Source organism: Balaenoptera physalus, assembly GCF_965194825.1.
Source record: "Balaenoptera physalus genome assembly, chromosome: 13".
In the NCBI taxonomy this organism is placed as follows: domain Eukaryota; kingdom Metazoa; phylum Chordata; class Mammalia; order Artiodactyla; family Balaenopteridae; genus Balaenoptera; species Balaenoptera physalus.
The window spans coordinates 104615654-104636260 of NC_138892.1; the positions used below are offsets into that span (position 1 = coordinate 104615654).

A 20607-nucleotide genomic window follows, 5' to 3' on the forward strand; every position below is an offset into this window, starting at 1 on the left:
CTTGCGTGGTATGTTAATATTAAAGTAGGTTTCAGAGATATTATTATTAGTGATAAAGAATGTCATTTCCTAATGATAAAGAGGTCCGTTAATCACTAACAACCCTAAACATTTATACACCTAATAATAGAGTGTCAAGATACATGAAGCAAAACTAATAGAGCTGTAAGGAGAAATAGGCAAATCCCATTATAGTTGGAGATTTTAATACTCCTCTGTCAATAATTGGTAGAATTAGTAGGTAGAAATAAGCAAGGATGTAGAAGACTTGAACATTATCAACCAACTTGCCCTAATTAATGTTTATAGACCAGTACACCAGCAACAGCTGAGTACACATTTTTTTCAACTACACAGAGAACATTTAACAAGATAGACCATATTCTGGGCCATAAAAGGAGTCCCAATACATTTAAAAGAATTCAGGTCCTATAAAGTACACTATCTGATTAAAATGGAATTAAATTAGAATTCAGTAAAAAAGATCTGTAAAATCCTCAAGTATTGGTAAATAAATAGCACGCTCTAAAATAACCCATTGATCAAAGAAATAAAAAGGGAAAATAGAACATATAAAAGCATATCAAATTTGTGGTATGCTGATAAAACAGTTCTTAGAAGGAAATTTATAGCTATACTGATGCTTATATCAAAAAAGAAATGTCACAAATCAATGACCACAGCTTCCTCCTTAAGAAATGAGAGAAGAGCAAATTAAGCTCAAGCAGGAGCAAAGAAATAAAGCTTAGAGTGCAAAGCACTGAAATGAAAACAACAGAGAAAATGAAACCAAAAGGAAAAAGAAAAAGAGGAATACAAATTACCGATATTGAGAATGAGAGAGATAATATCACTACATATTCTGCAAACGTTAAAGGATAATAATGGAATGTTATGAACAACTTAACATCAATCAGTGTGACAGCTGAGATGAAATGGACATATTTTCTAAGACACAAACTACCAGAGCTCCCTCAAGAAGAAATAAATCACATGAATGGCCCAATGTCTACCAAAGAATTTAAATTTAAAGAAAAAGCCTACCCACAAAGAAAACTCTAGGCCCAGTGGTTTCACTGGCGAATTCTAACAAACATTTAAGGAAGAAATAATACCTTTCTGCACAAACTTTCAGAATATAGAAACGAAGGTAATACTTCACAACTCACTCTATGAAACTGGCATTACCCTAATTCCAAAACCAGTCAAAGACATTAAAAGACAACTACAGGCCAATATCCCTAATGAACATAGATGCAAAAATTCTAAACAAAATTTTTGCAAATCAAACCTAACGGTATATAAGAAGGTTAATGCATCATTATCAAATGATGTTTATCCCCAGAATGCAAGGTTTGTTTAATATTTGAACAGAAATCAGTGTAACTCATTATATAAGCAAACTAAAATGAAAAACTGTGTGATTATTTCAATGCATGCAGAAAAAGCATTTGACAAAATCCAGTATCTATTCCTGATACAGACCCTCAGCAACCTTGGACAAGAAGAGAACTTGTTCAGCCTGATACGGGGTGTGCAGAAAAGGTTAACTCAGCAGGCCTCGGTTGCTCAAACCCTGCACATTCTCAAGAAAGGCCTGTTTCCATGACTGTCCTTTGCCTAGCTCCAGAGAACTGAACTCCTGGAATGGTTTGTCTCATGAGTGTATCTGCATGCCTGAAAACTTCAGCCATCCTCCACCAGTCTGTCCAGAAAGTTTATACTAGAAGTGTGATTTATGGTGAGTTCCTTGCCTCTGGAGATCTGGAACTTCAGCAGCTGAGGTCATTCACAAAGGCGCTATAGGCTTACATGACCAACTCCCAATACAAACCCTGGACACCTAGGCTCAGGTGAAAACCCCTGATTGGCAGCACTTTGCACTTGTCACACATGGTTGCTGGGAGTATTAAGCGTGTCCTGTGTGACTCCACTGGGAGGGGCCACTTGGAAGCTTGTACATGGTTTCCTCTGGACTTCATCCCACCTACTTTTCCCCCTGTGTTTATTTCACTTTGTATATTTTTACTGTAATAAACTGTAACCATGAGTAGAACAATTTCTGAGTCCTGTGAGTTCTTGTGAACCAGAGAGTGGTCTTGGGGACCCCTGACACAAGGTGCATCTGCAAAATACCTGTATCTAATATCAAACTTAGTAGTCAAAGGCCAAATGCTTCCCCACTAAGATCAGGAACAAGGAAATAATGCCTGTTCTTTATTCAGCATTGTACTGGAGATTACAACCAGTGCAGTAAGGCATGAGAAAGAAATAACAGGCATCTATATGCTAGAAGAAAGAAGTAAAGTTAGCTAGCTAGCTATCTAATGCCTATAGAAAATCTGATGGAATGTCCAAAAATCTCCTAGAACTAATAAGTGAGTTTAGTAAGGTTGCTGGATACAGGAACCATATCCAAAAATCAGTGTATCACTATGTACTAGCAACATTCAATCAGAAATTGAAATTTAAAATGCAATTCCATTTGCAATAGTATCAAAAATATGAAATACTTAGTCGTGAATCTTGCATAAGTGATATGCAGGACTGTACACTGAAAACTGTAAAACATTGAAACAGTTAAGTAAGACCTAAATAAGTCAAGAGGTGTACCTCATTCATGGGTTGGAATACTCAATACTGTTGAGATGCCAGTTCTTCCAGATAGGTCACTATGCAATCCCAATCAAAATTGAAAAGATCTAGACTAGCCAAAGCAGTTCTGAAAAAGAAGAATAAATTTGGAGCGCTAACACTACAGTGTAGTATTGGTATCAAGATAGAGAAAATGTTTATTAGAACAGAATAGAGGGTCCAGAAATAGGCCCACAAACAAACAGACAACTGATTTTCTATAAAAGTAAGACTCAGTGGAGAAAGGCTAGTTCAGTCAGTGTTCGGTCAGAGGTTATGTTTAACCCCCTTGTGCCAGTGAGGCCACCCCCCTGTGTTGATGAGTCTGTGTGCAGCCTTGGGAATGCTGTCACGTCTGCCCCATGACCTGCTCTGACCGCTCCTGGGTAGATACCGCCTAGAGCTTGTGCACAGCCTTCCCGACTCCCACCGTTGACTATAATCCCAGGAGGGCTTTCTTGGCTGTCCCTGGTTCTCTATATTAAATTTCTGCCTACTGTGCCATTCTGCTTGTATCAGAGCTTCAGGCCTCTCCTTAATTGTTTTTCATCAAAGATTTCCATTTTTTTCGATAATGCTCTTAGACGTGAGGTTCTCTACACTCCGTTACACGTAGAATCAGTCCCCTCAGGCAGAGTCATGGATCTCTTTGTCCTTAGGATGTGCTTTTCCTCCTGCAGTAGAACCCCTGTGTCACTGGAGCTGGAGTTGGGAGCCCACTCTTCCCAGAGTGACACCCTGGGTGGGAGGGGTGGTGGCAGCCCCTGGTCTACTTGACTTACCCCTCCTGCCGTGAAACCACTACCCTAGAAACCGCCCTGTACCTGGGTGGGAGCAATCAGGGCCCAGTGTTCACAGCCGGCTGGGCCTGGACTGGAGCTTCCACCAAATGAGTGGGGACCGGGTAGAGGAAAGGAGATCGGTCCTCTGTGTTGCCTGCCCGGAGTAGACCTTCTCCACTTGTGGGCAGCCTGACCCTTCCAGAGTGAAATAGGCCCAGATTGGGAGCTGGAGGGAAAGGGAGCCCCTGTCTTCTCGTCTGCAACACTGAGCGGGTGGGGTGGGGAGTGGTGGACCAGATCTCGGCCCAAATGCCAGACTCTTGCCTGTTCTGGAGATTTAGTAGATTTTCCTGAATAAATATTTCTCTATTCGCTAGATGATCTTAAGACAATTTCCAGAGACTTTAAATGTTGTTGTTCTTTTAAATAATGTCCACCAGTTAAAATGCAGTTTTGCTGGGGAGGGGCCCACTGCACTCCTTACTCCGTCATTCCAAAAGTTCCACCCTGTTTGTAAGCTTTCAGTATCCAGTTTTGGACCTTCTTCCTATAAGAGACAAGGAAGTTTTCATTACCAGCTCTGATTTCCTCAAGGTGTTATGTTTATCCTAACAAAATAGATTATATTTTGTTTATTTTAATAAACTCATCAGAAAGGTTTTAACCAAACTGGAAGGTGGTATTATTTTTCTCCCATAGACCAGGATTTTGATTTTAAGCCCATCTTCCACCTGGCCTTTCAATTTGATGATCCAGATTGATTGCTCCCAGGCTGCATAAGTATTCCGGTTGGAATAGCTAGCGTTGTAGACAAGTTCCACCAGCATACCCATTGCACTGGAAAATTTACAAAACGCTTTTCCAATTTATACTAGCTTTTTTGTCCTTCTCAGCCTGAAGTTCAGTAAGTATCATCGTCTGCCAATTAAAAACCGGAAAAGCAAGGCAGATGATGGTGTTGTGGCTGATCTAATTCATTCCACTAACATTCATTCACTGCCTTTTCCCTGGTGGACAACTGGTGCACACTCCTTTTGTTGCCTGTAAATGTATTCTATCCTAGATCCATTGCTACTCTGGTTACAGTATTTTAAAGTTGTTCGTTGAAGCTTGACTTAACTCTTTGAGCCTAATTATACAGAATAGCCATTCCTTTGGAGGATGAACTTGTAGAAAACCGTAAGAGTCAGTCTTACGAACTGTGTCTGAGTCTTTGGAAAGAAAGCCATAGCATCTGTGAAGCAAAGCAGTCACATTCAGCTTTGGCCCCAGAGGAGAGAAGGAACAACTGTCCATGTAGGAAAAGGAGGCAGGGGGCCGATAGCTTAGGGAAGAGCTGACGGTCTGGAGGCCTCGGGTGTTTCTAGAATCTTCTTTGAACTGCCAGCTCCATGATTCTAGACAACATAATTGTATCTTCTCTGCTTTGGTTTTTTTTCCCTAAAGTTAATTGGAGAATGACTTCTACTGTGCCTTGGGTTGTACAGGAAAAAATTTGTGTAAACTGACAAGGAATTTTATAAAATTTGAAGCGCTTCAGGGCAGTGGTAGCTGTCTGTGGTGCTGCCCTCTCCGCATAGGGATGAATGTGAGACGAGTCTATCCTGCCCACCTCCCCCCCCCCCCCCCCCCCGCGAGAGCTGCTCATGACAGGACGCTCTGAAGGGACTTTGGTGAAACACGTCCACTTGTAACCTGGCTCACGGTGCGGTCTTGGGAACAGTGTGACGTAGCAAAGCACACATGTTGCATGTATGCTGTGTAAAGGGGGCTTTCCTATTTCCCATTCCCTTTTCTCCTAGATGGAACTCATAAGCCACATATTTATCTTAACTATTTCCTTGAATCTCATCCTTCCAAATTTTTCTGGTTATTTTCAGAAGAAAAACTAAATTTAAGTCACTCTCGCTTTCTTTGTCTCTCAGAGTAAAATGAGCAAATTATGTGAACAATAAGTCATAGAAGGAAGAGCAGGTGTTGTGAATAGTTAACCTACACAACTGATCTTAAATTTTAAATCATTGCCTTTTTTATTGGGTTAAAATACATAAGGTAAATAGCGGGCCCCAAATCTGCAGCTCTTGCTTCTAGGGTGTTCTGGTTTTCATTTCTTAGTGGCCAATCCACTTTAAAACATGAAGGAAAAATCCCGAACATAATCACAAAGCATCCCTTGGAGAGAGTTTCCAAACGTGAATGAGAAAATAACAAGCCCCATTCCCTGAGCTCAGGTGCTGTGCCTGGTACTTTGCTGCAGTACCAAGCATCACCTCTCCCAGCAGCCCCGGGAGGAAGGAGCCTTTCATCCAGGCTCTGTGAGGAGGAAGCTGTGGCCTTAACAAGGCCATGGAAGCTTATCCCAGGTTACACCACCTCTGTACACTTTAAACAATGAAATTTAAAACAAATATTTTCCAAATTACCCAAGTATAGTACATATTCTTTGTTAAAGAAAAAGAGATATAGGAAATCAAATTTTTAACAAATCAGCAGAAACCATATAAGTTTATATGTGTGTATATGATGAAACACACACACACACACACACACACACACAGAGCAAAGCCTGAAAGTTGCACAGTAAGCAAACAGTATTGATTAACCCTGGCGAAGGAAGGTGAGAGGTACCAGGAATGGAAGTGATAGTCAAAAAGAGTCTTTAGCTTTATCTTGAATGTTCTGGTTTTTTGCAAGGAGAGATTTTCATGTGTTAGCTGTGCAAATTTAAATTAATAATTTAAAAACCCTTAAAGAATGAGAACAGAAAGCCACATTCCAGATAAAGTTGAATCTTCTTTGACTAACTTCTTCGCCCCTTTTCTGATGACCTCCTCTTCATCACAGTCTCCACCCAAAAATGTTTAAAACTTTTCAAAAATAATGTGTATATAATATAGGCAAGATTATAAAGTCATTGATAAGGAAGTATAAGGTAGTATCCTATGGTGCTTACATGGACAGACCTTGGATCCAGACTGCCTGGGTTTGAATCCTGGCATCCCCGTTGTGTGACCTCCTCATTTATAAATTTGAGGTATTAATAATACATATCTTAAAGGGTTGTTGTGAGGCCCAAGTGACTTATTATTTGTGCAGTACTGAGGACAGCACCTGGCACATAGTAAGAGCCCTATAAGGATTACTATTATTATTATCCTAATATTCAGGAAAAACTATGATAAATGTTTATGTATCCATCCAGACGTTTTCTGTGTGTATGTACATATGCGTATACCCACACATACATATACAGACACGTACACAAACATTCATGTGGGTAAATATAGATGTATTTTTTATTAAAATCGGATCATACTATTTCTATTTATCGTAACTTTCTTTGTACTCAACACTATATGCTATAAACATCTTTCTGTGCCACTAAATGAAATATGAATAGTTTATTTATTTGGCCGTGCCGAACGGCTTGCAGGATCTTAGTTCCCCAACGAGGGATTGAACCCAGGCCCCGGCAGTGAAAGCGCCTAGTCCTAACCCCTGGGCCGCCAGGGAATTCCCGGAATATGAATATTTAAAACAAAAATCAGTTGTATTTGGTCTTAACTAGTTGTGATAGTGGATCCTTTTGACCAAATACGTGAACATTTGATAAGACAGAAATTTCTTGGCACTAAACTGAGAATCTGGAGTGCTTATAGGTGCTGATACAGCTTACTTAAGTGGTTGCGTGGACATTGATATATCCACCTAAGTGTCTGATTGTTTGTCTTATTTGTTAAGTGTGAGGATAGTGAACATTTTTTAAAATAAAGACCAGATTTTTTAATCAGATCGTGGACAGTTTAAACAAAAAATTAAATTTGTGGTTTATTTCATAATCCCAAACTGAATCTTTCCTTTTTCTTTCTAAACAGTCCACTATGGAATTTTTCTTATAAGCAATTAACCCAAAACACCCAAATCGTTTCTGTAGCAGTTGCTGCTAAAAAACTGGAATGTTATGGCCCATGTCCAAGAAAGATGTGCAGATGTGATAATTTAACATTTTAATATGTTTATCTTCAGAGCCAGTATGCGAGATAGAATGCTATTTGTCAACATCACTGTTGGAATACAGCTCTTTGTGAGAAGAAAAATGATATGTGAAAAGCACAGTGGTTATTAAGAAAACGATTTCTTCCTCTCCCTCTTCCTGGCTTTCAGGAGATGTTTCACAGAGCAGAAGAATTCTTATCCAAGACTACAAACAGCGAGATGGATGAGATGGACACGTCAGACACGCAGTGGGGCTGGTTTTACCTGGCGGAGTGCGGGAAGTGGCACATGTTTCAGGTAGCGCCCCTCCGGCGGAGCAGGCGGGGTTTGGACTCACGGAGCACCATTGTGCCAGTGTGAAAAAGGAGTACGGGCAGCACCCGAAAGAAATCAAACCTCAGGGAAGTCAGAGGGCGGAACGAAAAGAAAAATCAGAAATTCTTCTGGTCCTTTTCCTTTCCCCAGGTTTTCACAGTGTTTACTTAGAAGAAATGGTGTGTGTTTTCTGTGTGTCCAGAGTGCAAGTGTGACTGAGGGGTACATGGTCTCGGCACATGTGAGCAAGGCCAGGCCTGGTTTGGTGGACAAAGGGAAGGGGAAGCAACCAAGCCGGTCCTAAACGCCTCTGCGCTCCTGGTATTAGGTTAGGGGTGTAGAGGTGTCTTCTCCTCCAGCCTCACGGCAACCTGAAAGCATATTCTAGCACTCTGTCTTACAGCCAAAGACAGTGCAACTCAGAAAAGTTACTGTAATTGGTCTTGAGTCACACAGCTCGTTAACGGTTAAGCTGAGACTTGAACCCATACTCAAGAGCTTGTGGACTTTTTTTTTTTTTTTTTTGCTTACAAGGCTACTTAAAGAAGATTTGATTTGAGCCACTTAAGATGTGTAATTTTGGCAATAATTTGGAAACACTGTAATACTTTGGAAAAAGTCCTTATAACCAGTTGTTGAAGTTTCTTTGCTGGAAATCCTTAAGCTATTTTCCATATGCTGTCTTAGCTGTGATTCTCCCCGTGTGTTGGGAACTAGAACAGGTGATTAGTAAGTTTCCTCTGTCCCTCCAATCTCGGTCTCCGTCCCCCATTACTGCCTTTGTGGCCAAGCCATTCCTGTGAACAGCTGGTAAATGAACTTTCTGGTTTGTCTTAAAGCCGGATACCAACATTCAGTGTTCAGTTAGCAGTGAAGATATCGAAAAAAGCTTCAAAACAAACCCTTGTGGCTCCATTTCTTTTACTACTTCCAAATTCAGCTACAAGATAGACTTTGCAGGTATGTTTTTTTCCCTAATAGTTGTGTGTTCTTAGTATGTTGATATGGTGAAATCTGCAGTTCTGAAAATCAGGATTAGTTGACATACTTGCAAACAGCAGAGTAAATCCTTTTTGTAACACATAAAAATACCTGTACAAAAATTCAAGATTTAAAATCTTTTTGAGCAACATTGCCTTTTATAAAGGTTATTTATATGCTTATAGATACTAACATATATGGAGATTGTCCTGTATTTTCCCGTAATGCTTCTCTTCTAAGGAACACAAAACACCTCTAAGCCATTGTTTTATTCATCATCCTCTCAGCCTTTTGAAATAGGTAGGATCAGTCAGATATTTTAAGGATCAATCAGAGAGGTTACACGACAGAGTCATAGGTAGCTGAATTGAGTTTTAAGACCAAAGTTCAGCTGAATGACCCATCTCTTGGTGTCTTTCCTAGAAAACTACTCTTCAACGGACATTGCCGCCTGCCACTTTCTGATTTTGTTGGCTCTTTCACAGATTAACCAGCTAATCTGGAAATCAGCCCCGCTTTGTATTTCATCCATGATACATGGGCATGTTTTTAGGGACCCTATGAGAAACCTGTTGGACTCACCCTGCAGTTTCAAGCTGCCAGCCTCAGCTGTTTACCGCTTAGAGGCAAACAAAACCTGGAGGGGGAGGCTTTCTTAACAAAAGCGCCTTTGGGCTGCCACACAGCTCAGTCCTGTAGATGTTCTTTCCTATTTTCTGTGAGTAGAGTCGTTATGACAGAGTCAGTGCTGTACTGTGGTGAGGGAGGGTGTTGAAACCCTAGGAGATTCCCTTGGAGGAGCCAAGGCCCAGACATGCTGCAGGAGATTTGTCCACTAAGACACTGATGCAATCAGATCTCTAATGACTGTTGTGCCCCCAGAGTTAGTATTTTTTTTAAATCAAGAGTTAAAGCCATTAGATTCTTACTCCTGACTAAGCATATTTTACGACATTAGGCAAATAGGCTGCCTTTAATGGGGCCTGACATTTGTCTTAGACGGAAGGTGTCGGCAGACACTTCAGTCTCGTGTACACCTGTCAGTTTTGAAGCCATACTGAGACATCACAATGTGCAGACATCAAGCTTCATGTAGAGGACGGAGTTTGTCAGAGCTTTTGGTAGTAGCCCAGCAAGCCGCATTTTCTGAAAGAATATTTTCTCGTAAGCTGTATTTTTTGGAAGATTTCTCTCAGACGGTGCAGTTTATTTAAGTCTTCATCAAAGAATAGGGGTCACATATAATAGCACCAGCTCCCGCTCCTCTGTGTGATGACACTGCTTCAGAGGTACAGGTATTAGCATTTCCCATGTACCACTTGTGAAGTTAGCCCCCATGGTTCTGCCCCAAGCCAGCTCGGCTTCTCTATAAAAATGGTGAAAAGCAAACTCAAAACGAGGTAGTGTAAGAAGAACGCAGCACAGGCTTCACTGCATGTGCTGGGATGCCCTTTCTTTTCTCCTGCACGGTGGTCACGCCAGCGTGTGCAGAGCCTAGGAGAATACGGAAAGGGCAAACACACTTCACACAGCATTGGCCTGGATGGGTGAACCCCTTTATCTTGGCGTGGAATGAGGCCAGTTAGACAAGGTAAACTGACGAGAATCTCACATTAAGACTTAGCACCTATCTTTGTGGGAATGAAGAGGGGGACCTAGTAAATATTGCCACAGCTGAGGAACAGAGGAAAGAAGAAAATGATACTTTAGTTAGTTCATTAGTTTTTCATCACTAGAATCTTTCATATAAGTCTGTGTTGAGTCTAGCTAGGTTTTCTATTTTTTTGGTTTAGGTGTACAATTTAAAGAGAAGGCAAGAAATGTACAAATTTTTGAAACTCTGTGAATTGTACACGTTTTATCATGGTAATATATCTTTTTTATCATTTCCAAAATTTTTGGAGAAATCAAAGTAACATTTTTCACTTAAGAAGCCAACCAGAAGATTCAGTACTGTAATTTCTTTCTCTTTCTAGTACTCTTAATTTTCCTAAGTTGAGAACTCTCCTATTTTCAGGTCAGTTTAACCCAAGTATGGTACAGAAAGGGATAGACCTTACATACTGAGCCGTGTATGAGGTTAGCTTCCTCCTGTGTGAGCTTAGATCAAGCGATGAAGCTTATTTTTATGCCATGATAAACAGATGTTGGTCAAGTATCCCTAATATACTGTGCTTAGTAGCTACTCCCAAAGCTCCATGATTCCCTGACCATCATGTAGTGTGGCTAGAAATTTTCATGACAATTTACAGCACAGTGTGTTTCTGTGGACTTATCTAACATCTTTGTCTTTTTGCACAGAAATGAAGCAGATGAATCTCACCACTGGAAAACAGCGCTTAATAAAAAGAGCCCCTTTTTCTATCAGTGCTTTCAGGTATTGTGGAGAGAATGGGGTGGAAAGCAAGAGTGGGCTTTTTCTCTCTCTTTTCTTCCTTAATATTTAACAGAGGAACAGATAAACTGAAAATGTTTCAGTAGGTTATTTAATAATCTTAATATTGATCTTTTCTCTACTGAATTTCACATTCATTGATGCAAGAGCAGTATTGTTATTTTCTGCTGGCATTTCCTTTCCTGTTGTCCTTTTCATTTCCCCTTATATATTTGTATTTTTCAATTCTTTAGAGCACTTTGCATGGTAGTTACAAAATGCTTTATGCTCTCTGCTATAAATCCTTAACATAACCTACTGAGGTAAGTTTTAATTAGCTTGGAAAGACTCTCACAGGACCATCCAGTTATTTGCACCATAAATCCTAGGTAATTACCCACTTTGTCTTCACCTCCACTGAACCCCATTGGGCAACTCCTAGAAGTAATTTCAAATCTGTAGTGACTAAAGGGGACCTGGGAAGATGGGGATGCGTGGGACAAGGGCACAGCTTCCTGCTTCCTGGATCTGGGTGGCAAGTTTTCCTTTTTCTGTCTCCTGCTGTCTATAGCCTGAAAAGAGAGGTATAAATGCCACAAGAGAATAAATATTTGTTATTCATATGAATGGAGTTGAAGGGCATGTCTCCTGTTTTCTGGAACAATTCCTCAATCAAGTATTGAAATTCCTGTTGTTCAAAGAATTTAAAATGAAACAGAAACAATGCTAGCATGCGAATTGTAGGAGATGCCCATTTGTTCCTTTCAAGGAGATATTTTGAAAGGATTAAAGACAGAAATTTTTAAAGTTTCTGTCAGTTAGCTTCTTGAGACTTTTGGCTTACATTTTAGGGTCATGATTTAAAAGTTACTCAAGTACTTATGTAATGAATGCTCCAGTACTTCTGTGGAAGGGAGAGAATCTTACTTCCTTACCAGCTACATCACATCCTCATTCTTAAGTGTAAGGGTTTTAATAAAAGAATTACTTATCTTCAAAGGGTATGGAATCTGGGAGAAAAATGAGACATAATAATGGAAAATTGTTATTGTAACTGTGTGTTATTATATCTGGTACCCTTTGGTGGGGAGAAGCACGTAATGGGGTCAAGCACTTTGTTCTCTCACAGACTATACAAGCCATAGAACAAAGATAGGACAGGGAGGGAATTAACCACAACAGAGGACAAAAAGCAAGATAATAAAAGAGGAAGAACAGTTAGGTAGGATACAGAAGAGTGATGAAGATGACGAGGTATTGATATACAGATGTTTATTTATTACAGGAATACACTGAGCATTTTTTGACATGCAAAGTGAATAGTACATTTCCTATCGGCAAGGAATTTACAATTAACTAAGGCTACAAACATTAAACAAACAAACAAAAATCTTTTCCATAGCTAAAAGATACATCAGGCAAAGTAAAAAAACAAAAAAAACAAAGAAAACCTGGGAAAGGTATTGTTACTCGGTATCACAGTCAAAGGGTTCATCTGTATAGTATTTGAAGTACTTTTCGGAATCTCTAAATAGAAGACCAGCAACCCCTTAGAAGGATGAGAACAGAAGAATTCTTAGAAGAATTTGAACAGTTCATGCAACCTCACTCGTAATAAGAGAAATACAAATTATACCAGATTATTTCTTACCATCAGATTGACAAAAATTCTCAAGTTTGACAACACACTCCTTTGGAGAGGTTGTTGGCAAATAGGCATTCTCTACATTTCTGGGGGAAATGTCAATGAGTATAGCCTTCGAGGAGGGCACTTTGGCAGTTTCTGTCAAAATCAGGAATAAATATATTCTTTGACTCAGAAATGCCATTTCAAAGATGTTATCCTAAAAATTGGCACGTGGCCATGTACAATGACAAAGGGACAGACTTGTTCTTTGCAGCATCCTTAACAGTAGCAAAGAGTTGAAAAAGGCTAAATGTCATCAGTAGGGGGCTTGTCATCAGTAGGGGTGTGTCCATGCAGCAGTGTCTGCCCTGTGCCAGGCTCTGTGCTAGGATGCTCTCTTACCTACTGATATAGAAGGATCTCTAAGAACATAGTCAGTGAAAAAAAAGAGCAGCTGCAAAAGACACATGATTATGCTACCATTCATGTGTGCAAAAAAAAAAAAAAAAAAGGCTTGTGTTAACCTCGAGAAGTTCTGGAAGAATACCCAAGAGACTAAAAACAGTGATTACTTGGAATGGAGGCAAGAGGTGAGAACTAGACCAAGGACTGGAGTGGGAGGGAAACCGTCCACTGTTCACTTTTTTATACCTATTCATCTTTAAATCATATGATTGTGTGATCTTCCCAAAGTTGAAATGAGTTAAAAAGTACGCTAAAGATAGACTTGAAATTTATGAATTTCTTCCATAACCTCCAGTCACCAGAAAGGATTCATATCAATATTATCAGTTACAGCCTTTTGCCATCAAGCTCCCCAAGATCCTTGTCTTTTTCTGTGTTCACATCCAGTGGCTTAAACATGGTGGATAACTTTACTGGCTTCTCCACTGAGTGAGTTCATGCGGACCGTGCAGGGGGATAGTGGACAATAAGGAGAGAAGGGTTTAGGTTTGAATTAGATCTTGAAGGATGTCGAACGTGCAGCCGAGGGTTTTGGATGGTATTTAATAGTCAGTATACATCTGCTAAAGAGGTTTGTTGTTTTAATCAAGAAGTTTTGATTTTCTTCTTGGAAATTCCTTTTCTTCACCTAAAATCTTCCTACATTTAAAAGAAATTCTGAAAAAATAAGAAAAACAAGACTGAATTAAACAACTATTTTTGAAATCTTAATGTTATGTAGGATTAGACGTTTCCCATCAGATTTCTCAATTCAGCCCCTAAAAAGCTGCACACAAGCCGATATTCAATAAATATTTTAAAATAAAGAAACCAAGGACTACACTTAATTGCGTTTGTCACAATACCTCAGCATGAAAATTCAGCTTGGGAGAAAACGTCTAAGTCATTGACAGTGATTCTAATCAGCTTCTAATATTTTGTTTTGTCTTTTCTATTTAAAGTTATATCTGTGAAAATGAGGCCATCCCCATGCCACTCCACTGGGAGAATGTGAATACCGACCTGCCCTATCAGGTGAGAGCCGCACTGACCAACTGCAGGTGGGAGAGATTGGAAAGGACCCCAGTAAAACTGTGCAAACTTCTCTTTCCAGCTCATTCCTTTGCACAATCAAACACACGAATACAATGGAGTTGCTAGTCTCTTTGGGAAAACAGTGGATCGCAACAGAATTAAAAGAATTCAGAGAATTCAAAACCTAGACTTGTGGGAGTTCTTTTGCAGGTGAGACAGTTTCTACTCTGAACCCCCTCCTTGGCCTCTGAGACTTTTACAGTCTCAGAAACAGTGAAGCACAAATGTTTAATCGTATTCATTGTCAGTGGCACCACCACGTGAGCTGTGTAGACGCACTGTGCGTGTTTTGACCTGGTTTTTCAGCTCTCTTCCTCATCCTCAGGGAGAGCTGCTCTGTAAGCCAGCACCAGCATCCCGTACAACACTGTCTGACAGCCTCTTCTGCACTGCTTTCAGAGTTTCGAGCTGGGCATCGTGGCTGAATCAGCATTACCAGGGGTTCTGGGGAGCTGTTTAGTTCTGTTACTATGACTTTGTTGGCTCAGACTTCCTAGCCTGTGAGTCATTTGCTTGTTTTTAGTTTTGAAGGACATTGTAAAACGTACCTTCAAATTCCCTGCTTAGCCCGGAGTTTATGTTCTAGATTTAAAATCTCCATTCATTACTCAATTTAGGTTGGAAATGACCCATTGGATTGCTTGGTGTGCACTTAACCTAAAAATAAAGCCCATTACAAGAAACTTACAGGTATTGTCCACATGAACACATTGTGCTGTATTTTTCTGAATAACAAGCATTACTTAAAATAAGTGATTTTCTGAAATACTTTTATTAAATCTGTGTTCAAGGTTTGATTTCTAATATTTTTTAATACAAGCATTTAACATTTAGTCAGGAAAATTTCAAATAATAGAGTCTAATGTCATGAACCCTGTGTATCCATCATCCTGATTTAACATTTATCTGGATTTACCATCATAATCTGTCTCCTCTTTTGCTATGTTATTGTTGTTGCTGAAGTATTTTAAAGCGAATCCCAGGCCTTAACTCATTTCATTCTCATATACTTGAAAATCAGGCTGACTTTTGTTTGGTGATAATATGCAGAATTCTTTCATGCTTCTGGTAGGTCAGTTCCTACAGCCTGAGTAAACTCCAGGTTTTATTCTCATAATAGTTTATATCATAAAATAAGGGTTTTCAGCTTGTATTCTTTGTAATGTTGAGTCTTTGGGCCCAGCCCACTTTTATTTCTGACAATACTGAGTTTAACTGAGTTTAGGTTTTATTCAGGTCTTGTTTAGGTGATTCTTTTGTAGAGGAGGATGGAAGCCTCCGTCTTCTTTGATCTTATTCTCTCAGTGAATAAAGTAAGTTTTCCTAAAATGTTCTGATGAAGACTTAATTCCTTCTTCTTAATCGGGCCTCTGAGGTGGAATTCCTATCAGTCTTCCTCATAATTTGAGACCTCAATTAATTCCTAGTGGTAGAAATGTTCCAGTGAATCCCCAACACATCATATACTAAGAATCTCACTGGAGATGTTTTTACTCTGTAGATGCCATTCATGATGTTATGTGAGGTCGGCCTATAGAAATCTGTGATGGGAAATGAACCTGCCACCTGCTGTGACAGCAGAAAATACTGAGTCGCATTTTAAAGACAGCCTGTCATTCTGATCTCTGCCTGAAGGATGAAAATAAAGTCGTCCACCCCATTGTCACGTAACCTGTGACTCACTATACAGGCGGGAAGCCCACATGAGTCCAGCAGATGTCAGTTTGCATGCTGTCCAGGCCTTCCTTCCTTCCTCCCTTCTTCCAGCAATATGTTCCAGAACCAGCTTTGTGCCAGGCACTGTTCTAGGCGCTCGGGATGTAAGAGTGCACAGGACCAGAGCTTGGACAGAAGTAGGGTGTGTGTGGGGTGTCACGGAGCACTTCCTAAGCCGGTGTCGTCTGGGCTGGATGCGGGAGGAGAGGGGAGGGCACCCCAGGCATCGGGAGCAGCATGGGCCAGAGATCGATGACAAGAGGGAATGCAGAACATTGAGAGGGTTTCAAATAGGACAGAAGATAGGATGATGGTGAGAGAAGGTGCTAGAAAAGTATTCAGGAGGTAGAGCATGCAGGGGTTTGTGGGAGACCCACTGGGTGGTCGTGTGATTTTCTCCATCAGCCTTATGAGTTGGACTGACCTGGCGTCTGGGTCAGAGAGTTGGCACAGGCCAGGCCACGCAGGGCCTTGTAAACAAACTAAGGGGTTTGAGTTTTTTCCCTGGGACAGTGGAAAGCCATTGCAGGACTTTAGGCAAGAGAGTGATGGAGCTGATTTGCATTTTAGAAAAATAATTTATCAGGCTGCACTGTGGAGAAGGAGTTTAAAGCAGCAGTTCTCAGTTAGGGGTGATTTTGCCCACTGGGGGATGTTAGGCAATGACTGGAGCTGTTTTTGGTCGTCACGGTGTAGGCTGGGGGGTACCACTGCGTCTGCGGGGCGGAGGGCAGGTATGCTAAACATCCTGCGGTGCACAGGACGGGCCCCACAACAAAGCGCCCCCCAGCCCAAAGTGTCAGCAGTGCTGAGGCTGAGCAACGGGCTTAAAGGGATCACAGAAGGGTGACCGACTTAGGAAATTGCTTCAGTCTTTACAAATGTGACACACTGGATGGCCTGAACCAAGGTGCTATCTGTACCACTGCAGTGAAGAGGACTGTTTTGAGATATTAGAGATACAGAATGATATTGCCTGGTACTTGATTTAATGTGCATGATGGGGTGGGTAGGGGAGATGGGAAAGATAACTCCAAGGATTCAGACTTATTTGTTCTAATCGACTGAGGGAAATGGGTAGGAACAGGTTTTGGTCTGGGGAGGACGGGGAGGGGTTAGCAGTTGATACATGGGTTGGGAGCTCAAGAGAGCAGTGTAGGCAGAGATAAAGGTTTTGGAGTTACTGGAAAGTGTGAGGTCATAGAAGCCAAAGGAATTCATAAGATGACCAGGTATTTTATGTCGATTAGGAAAAGAAGGGGGTAAGGACCAAACTATGGAAGGGAGGAACAGAGGAAGAGAAAGCCCAGGGAGGAAACTGAGAAGTAAGCACATGAGGTGTAAGAAAACCCATCGAATGTGGGGTCACAGGAGCCACGGGAAGAGCGCGGTGGACACCAGTGTTTGTCATCCTCAGGGTCACACACGGCGCAGACGCCAAGAAAGATGAATGCTGAAAACGTCCTTTGGATTTTGCAATAAAATGTCCTTGGTACCCTAGGCAAGAGCAACGTTGGTAGATGCTATACTGTGTGTACAGCAAACGCTGACAGCTCTTTCAAGGCGCTCGGCAGTGAAGAGAGGGAGAGATGTGAGAAGATGGTGACGTGGGCGTGGGAAGGGTGCTTGGTTTTGTTTTTCGAATTTAAAGATGGGAGAGACCTGAGGATATTTACATTATTGTAGGAAAGAACCTACGCAGAGGGAGAGTTTAAAAGACAGCAGAGAGAGGGAGGGGTAATGGGGTGGGACTCAGAGAACGTGGGTCAGAAGGAGAGAGACAGGGTGGTCCAGTTAGATTTACAGATGAGGAGGGGGAGGGGATCAGAGATGAGGTAGGTCAGGGAGTTCCTTCCTGATACTTTGTTTCCTTGGGGAAGGAAGAAGTGAGGTCGCCTGCAGAGAATGAGGTGCTAGGGAGGGGGATGTGAGGGAGAGAGAGGAAAAGGGGAGACAGGAAACAGCCGCTGTGGAACATGGCGGGGAGAAAGAGCTAACCTGGGAACCATGGGGTCTCCATCAGTGTCGAGGGCTTAGCTGACGTGGGAACGTGCGGATTTGGGGTGGGAACCATGGCGATGTTTGATTGATTCCAGCACTCCCAATCCTAGAGTAGTGAGGGGAGACGGTTGGACTGGTCCAGGGTGGGGAAGGATAAGGCAGCAGGAAATAAGAGCAGGGAAGGCTGCTGCTTTGTTAAGAATGCTGATTTAGGTGCGAGGTTCTCCATCCTGGCTGCCTGTCAAAATCACCTGGGGAAGCTCTTTAACCTGGGCATCTGTCACCCATCCCAGAGCCACTGAATCAGAGCCTCTTCGTTCTGACAGTTTTATCTTTAAAAAGATCTACAAGTGATTCCGGTGTTCAGCCAGGAGGGAGAACCGCTGGTCTAAACTGGACGAACCTATTTCAGTCCAGAGCGCGAAGCTCTTCCTGCTGCATTTGGAATGTGGGGCACACCCAGCCTGGCCCGGTTGGCACCCTAGTCCCTGGGGAGGAGGGTACTTTTAAGACATCTTTGAGAAGTGGGTGCAACAGCATTTTCAGTAAGTTCAGAGATGAGTGTGGGGTTGGGCGAAGGTGGGCAGGGTGATGGAGAACCTAGTTTGGTTTCAGTCCTGTGACTTTCCCTGAAGGTTTAACTGGAGCCCAAGAGGCCCTGGAACTCAATGTTAGCCTTTCTAGAGCAAGGTCACAGTGTGAGTCTCCGCGTGTCCTGGGTGCCTTGGCGATGGGCACTAAAGTAAACCGTGCACACCATGGGGGGTGCAGAGCTGTGACCACCCCATCCCATAGACGCTGTACCTATCTGGTGACTGAGCAGAGTTTCGGTGCCCACACTTCCGGCTCTTTCACCAACCACCACTTCATTTATCTTATCTAAGAGAGACTCGAGTGAATTTTCAAACCAAAGTTCATTCTAATCTGCGCCTGAAAAGTAGTGATGAGTGAATATCTTGATTATAGCGTGGATTCTAGTCATTATAGACCGTGAAGCTTAATATTTGAAGGACGTTTGTTAAAGAAATGTTTACTTAGAAAAAACCAGAATGAATTCACTCATGCTCCGCTAACTAAGAGGACTGCCAAAGTGGTAGGTGGATAAGCCCCTTAGACAGTGTAACTTGATTTCTACGAGTGGTTGAGAAAGGTCCTTACGATGGAGGCGAGATGGAGAGATGGGTGCCGGGTGACCATACAAAGGGAAAAAGTAATACCTGGTTAAAAGTCTTATCAAAGAGTAACTTGAATGGCATGCATGCTTTCTTCTTGAGCCCTTCCACATCTCTGTCAGGAATTTGGATGAAAATGTAGAAGGCTTGCTTATCACACTTGTGGAAGATTCAAAACTAGAAGGGGAAGCTTACTTGTAGGGTGAATTAATCAGGAGTCAGAAAGACCTTGGAAGATTGAAACAGTGAGTCTAAACAAATATGATTATCTTCTCTTAAAAAGATTTTTTTCTTAGTTAGAAAAGCAACAAATGTGCATTGTAAAAAAAACAAGGCAGACAGTACATAAAGGTCCAAAAAGAAAGTTGGCATAATTTGTTCTTTGTGAAAACATGCTGGCTTTTTCTGAAATAAATGTTTGTTTAATGCACATCTTCCTAACGTCATGCTTAATGGTCTGAAAAGACTGTCTCCAGTAGATGAAAGCATATGCGTTTGAATTTTGATACATGCTGCCAGAGGGCTCTGAGAACGACCATATACATTTCCATTCCTTCGGCATTTAAGGGCAATTGTCCTTCCCCCCAGCCCCGAACAGTCCCTAAGCTGCCTGCTCTTTATAAATTCTATACTTTTAAAATTACTATATCAAGATAAAGCTTAATTGAAATAAACCTATTGCATGAGATTTAGACATCAGTTGCACAAATCTAGCGAGCCGAGAGAAGCCTGCTTTGAGAAAGCCCCGGCAGCTTTAACTGACGACAAGCTTCCGTCAGTAGCGTGACGCCTGGTGCAGAGCGAGCTCAGCTGGGCGCCGTCCCACGACATCTGGGCTCTGTTTCTGGTTCTTCCCAGCATTTTCGGACTAGAAGGTGTCCAGCAGATTCCTGCCCACTAAAGGCTGTCCAGGGTGGAGAAAGGCCTAGAAGCTGTGCCATGGGAGGAGTAGTTGAGACAGCGGTGTCTGTTCACCTGGGGAAGAAAGCCTATTGGTGTTCACAGTTATTCCTGGATATTTGGAGTTGTTTTGTGTTAAGCGCTCGGTTGTTCTGTGTTCAGAAGGGAATAACTAAGACCGAGAGTAGAAGTACCAGGGAGGCAGATTCTGGTTCACCGTCGGGGGGTGACTTTCTCACAATTACAGCTGATGGCCAATAGATCGGCTGCCGTGCGGAGCGGGGAGTGCCGGACACGGGGTGAGCTGAGCAGGCACGGGGCAGCTCTCATTACGGAGTTAACAGGGGAGGGTTCTTTCTAATCTTTAAGACATCTTTTGAATGAAATATATTTAAATGAAAATGCAGCCAGTAGTTTACAGACACCCATGTACCTACCAATCAGATTTAACATTTTAATATTTGTGACATTTTCTTCATCTTTGTGTCTGGGTTTTTTTGTTTGGTTTTTTTTTTTTAAGATACACAGCATTAGAGATCAAGGTGGAGTGTTTCCCCCATCCCCATCCTC

At 41.7% G+C, this 20607-nt stretch overlaps 1 protein-coding gene across 8 annotated transcripts in view; it reads left to right on the forward strand.

The window, feature by feature from the left end:
• The window catches only part of PARP11 (poly(ADP-ribose) polymerase family member 11), a 35729-nt gene that overhangs the window by 9627 nt on the left and 5495 nt on the right, over positions 1 to 20607 (forward strand). For 7 of the 8 annotated variants that reach the window (XM_082421131.1, XM_082421130.1, XM_082421127.1 and 4 more), the window contains 5 exons: positions 7581 to 7709; positions 8567 to 8687; positions 11010 to 11085; positions 14116 to 14188; positions 14268 to 14398. In XM_082421131.1, coding sequence (XP_082277257.1) covers positions 7581 to 7709; positions 8567 to 8687; positions 11010 to 11085; positions 14116 to 14188; positions 14268 to 14398 — 530 coding nt within the window. The remainder of the gene's footprint in view (positions 1 to 7580; positions 7710 to 8566; positions 8688 to 11009; positions 11086 to 14115; positions 14189 to 14267; positions 14399 to 20607) is intronic. The other variant, XM_082421132.1, reaches the window with a different exon arrangement.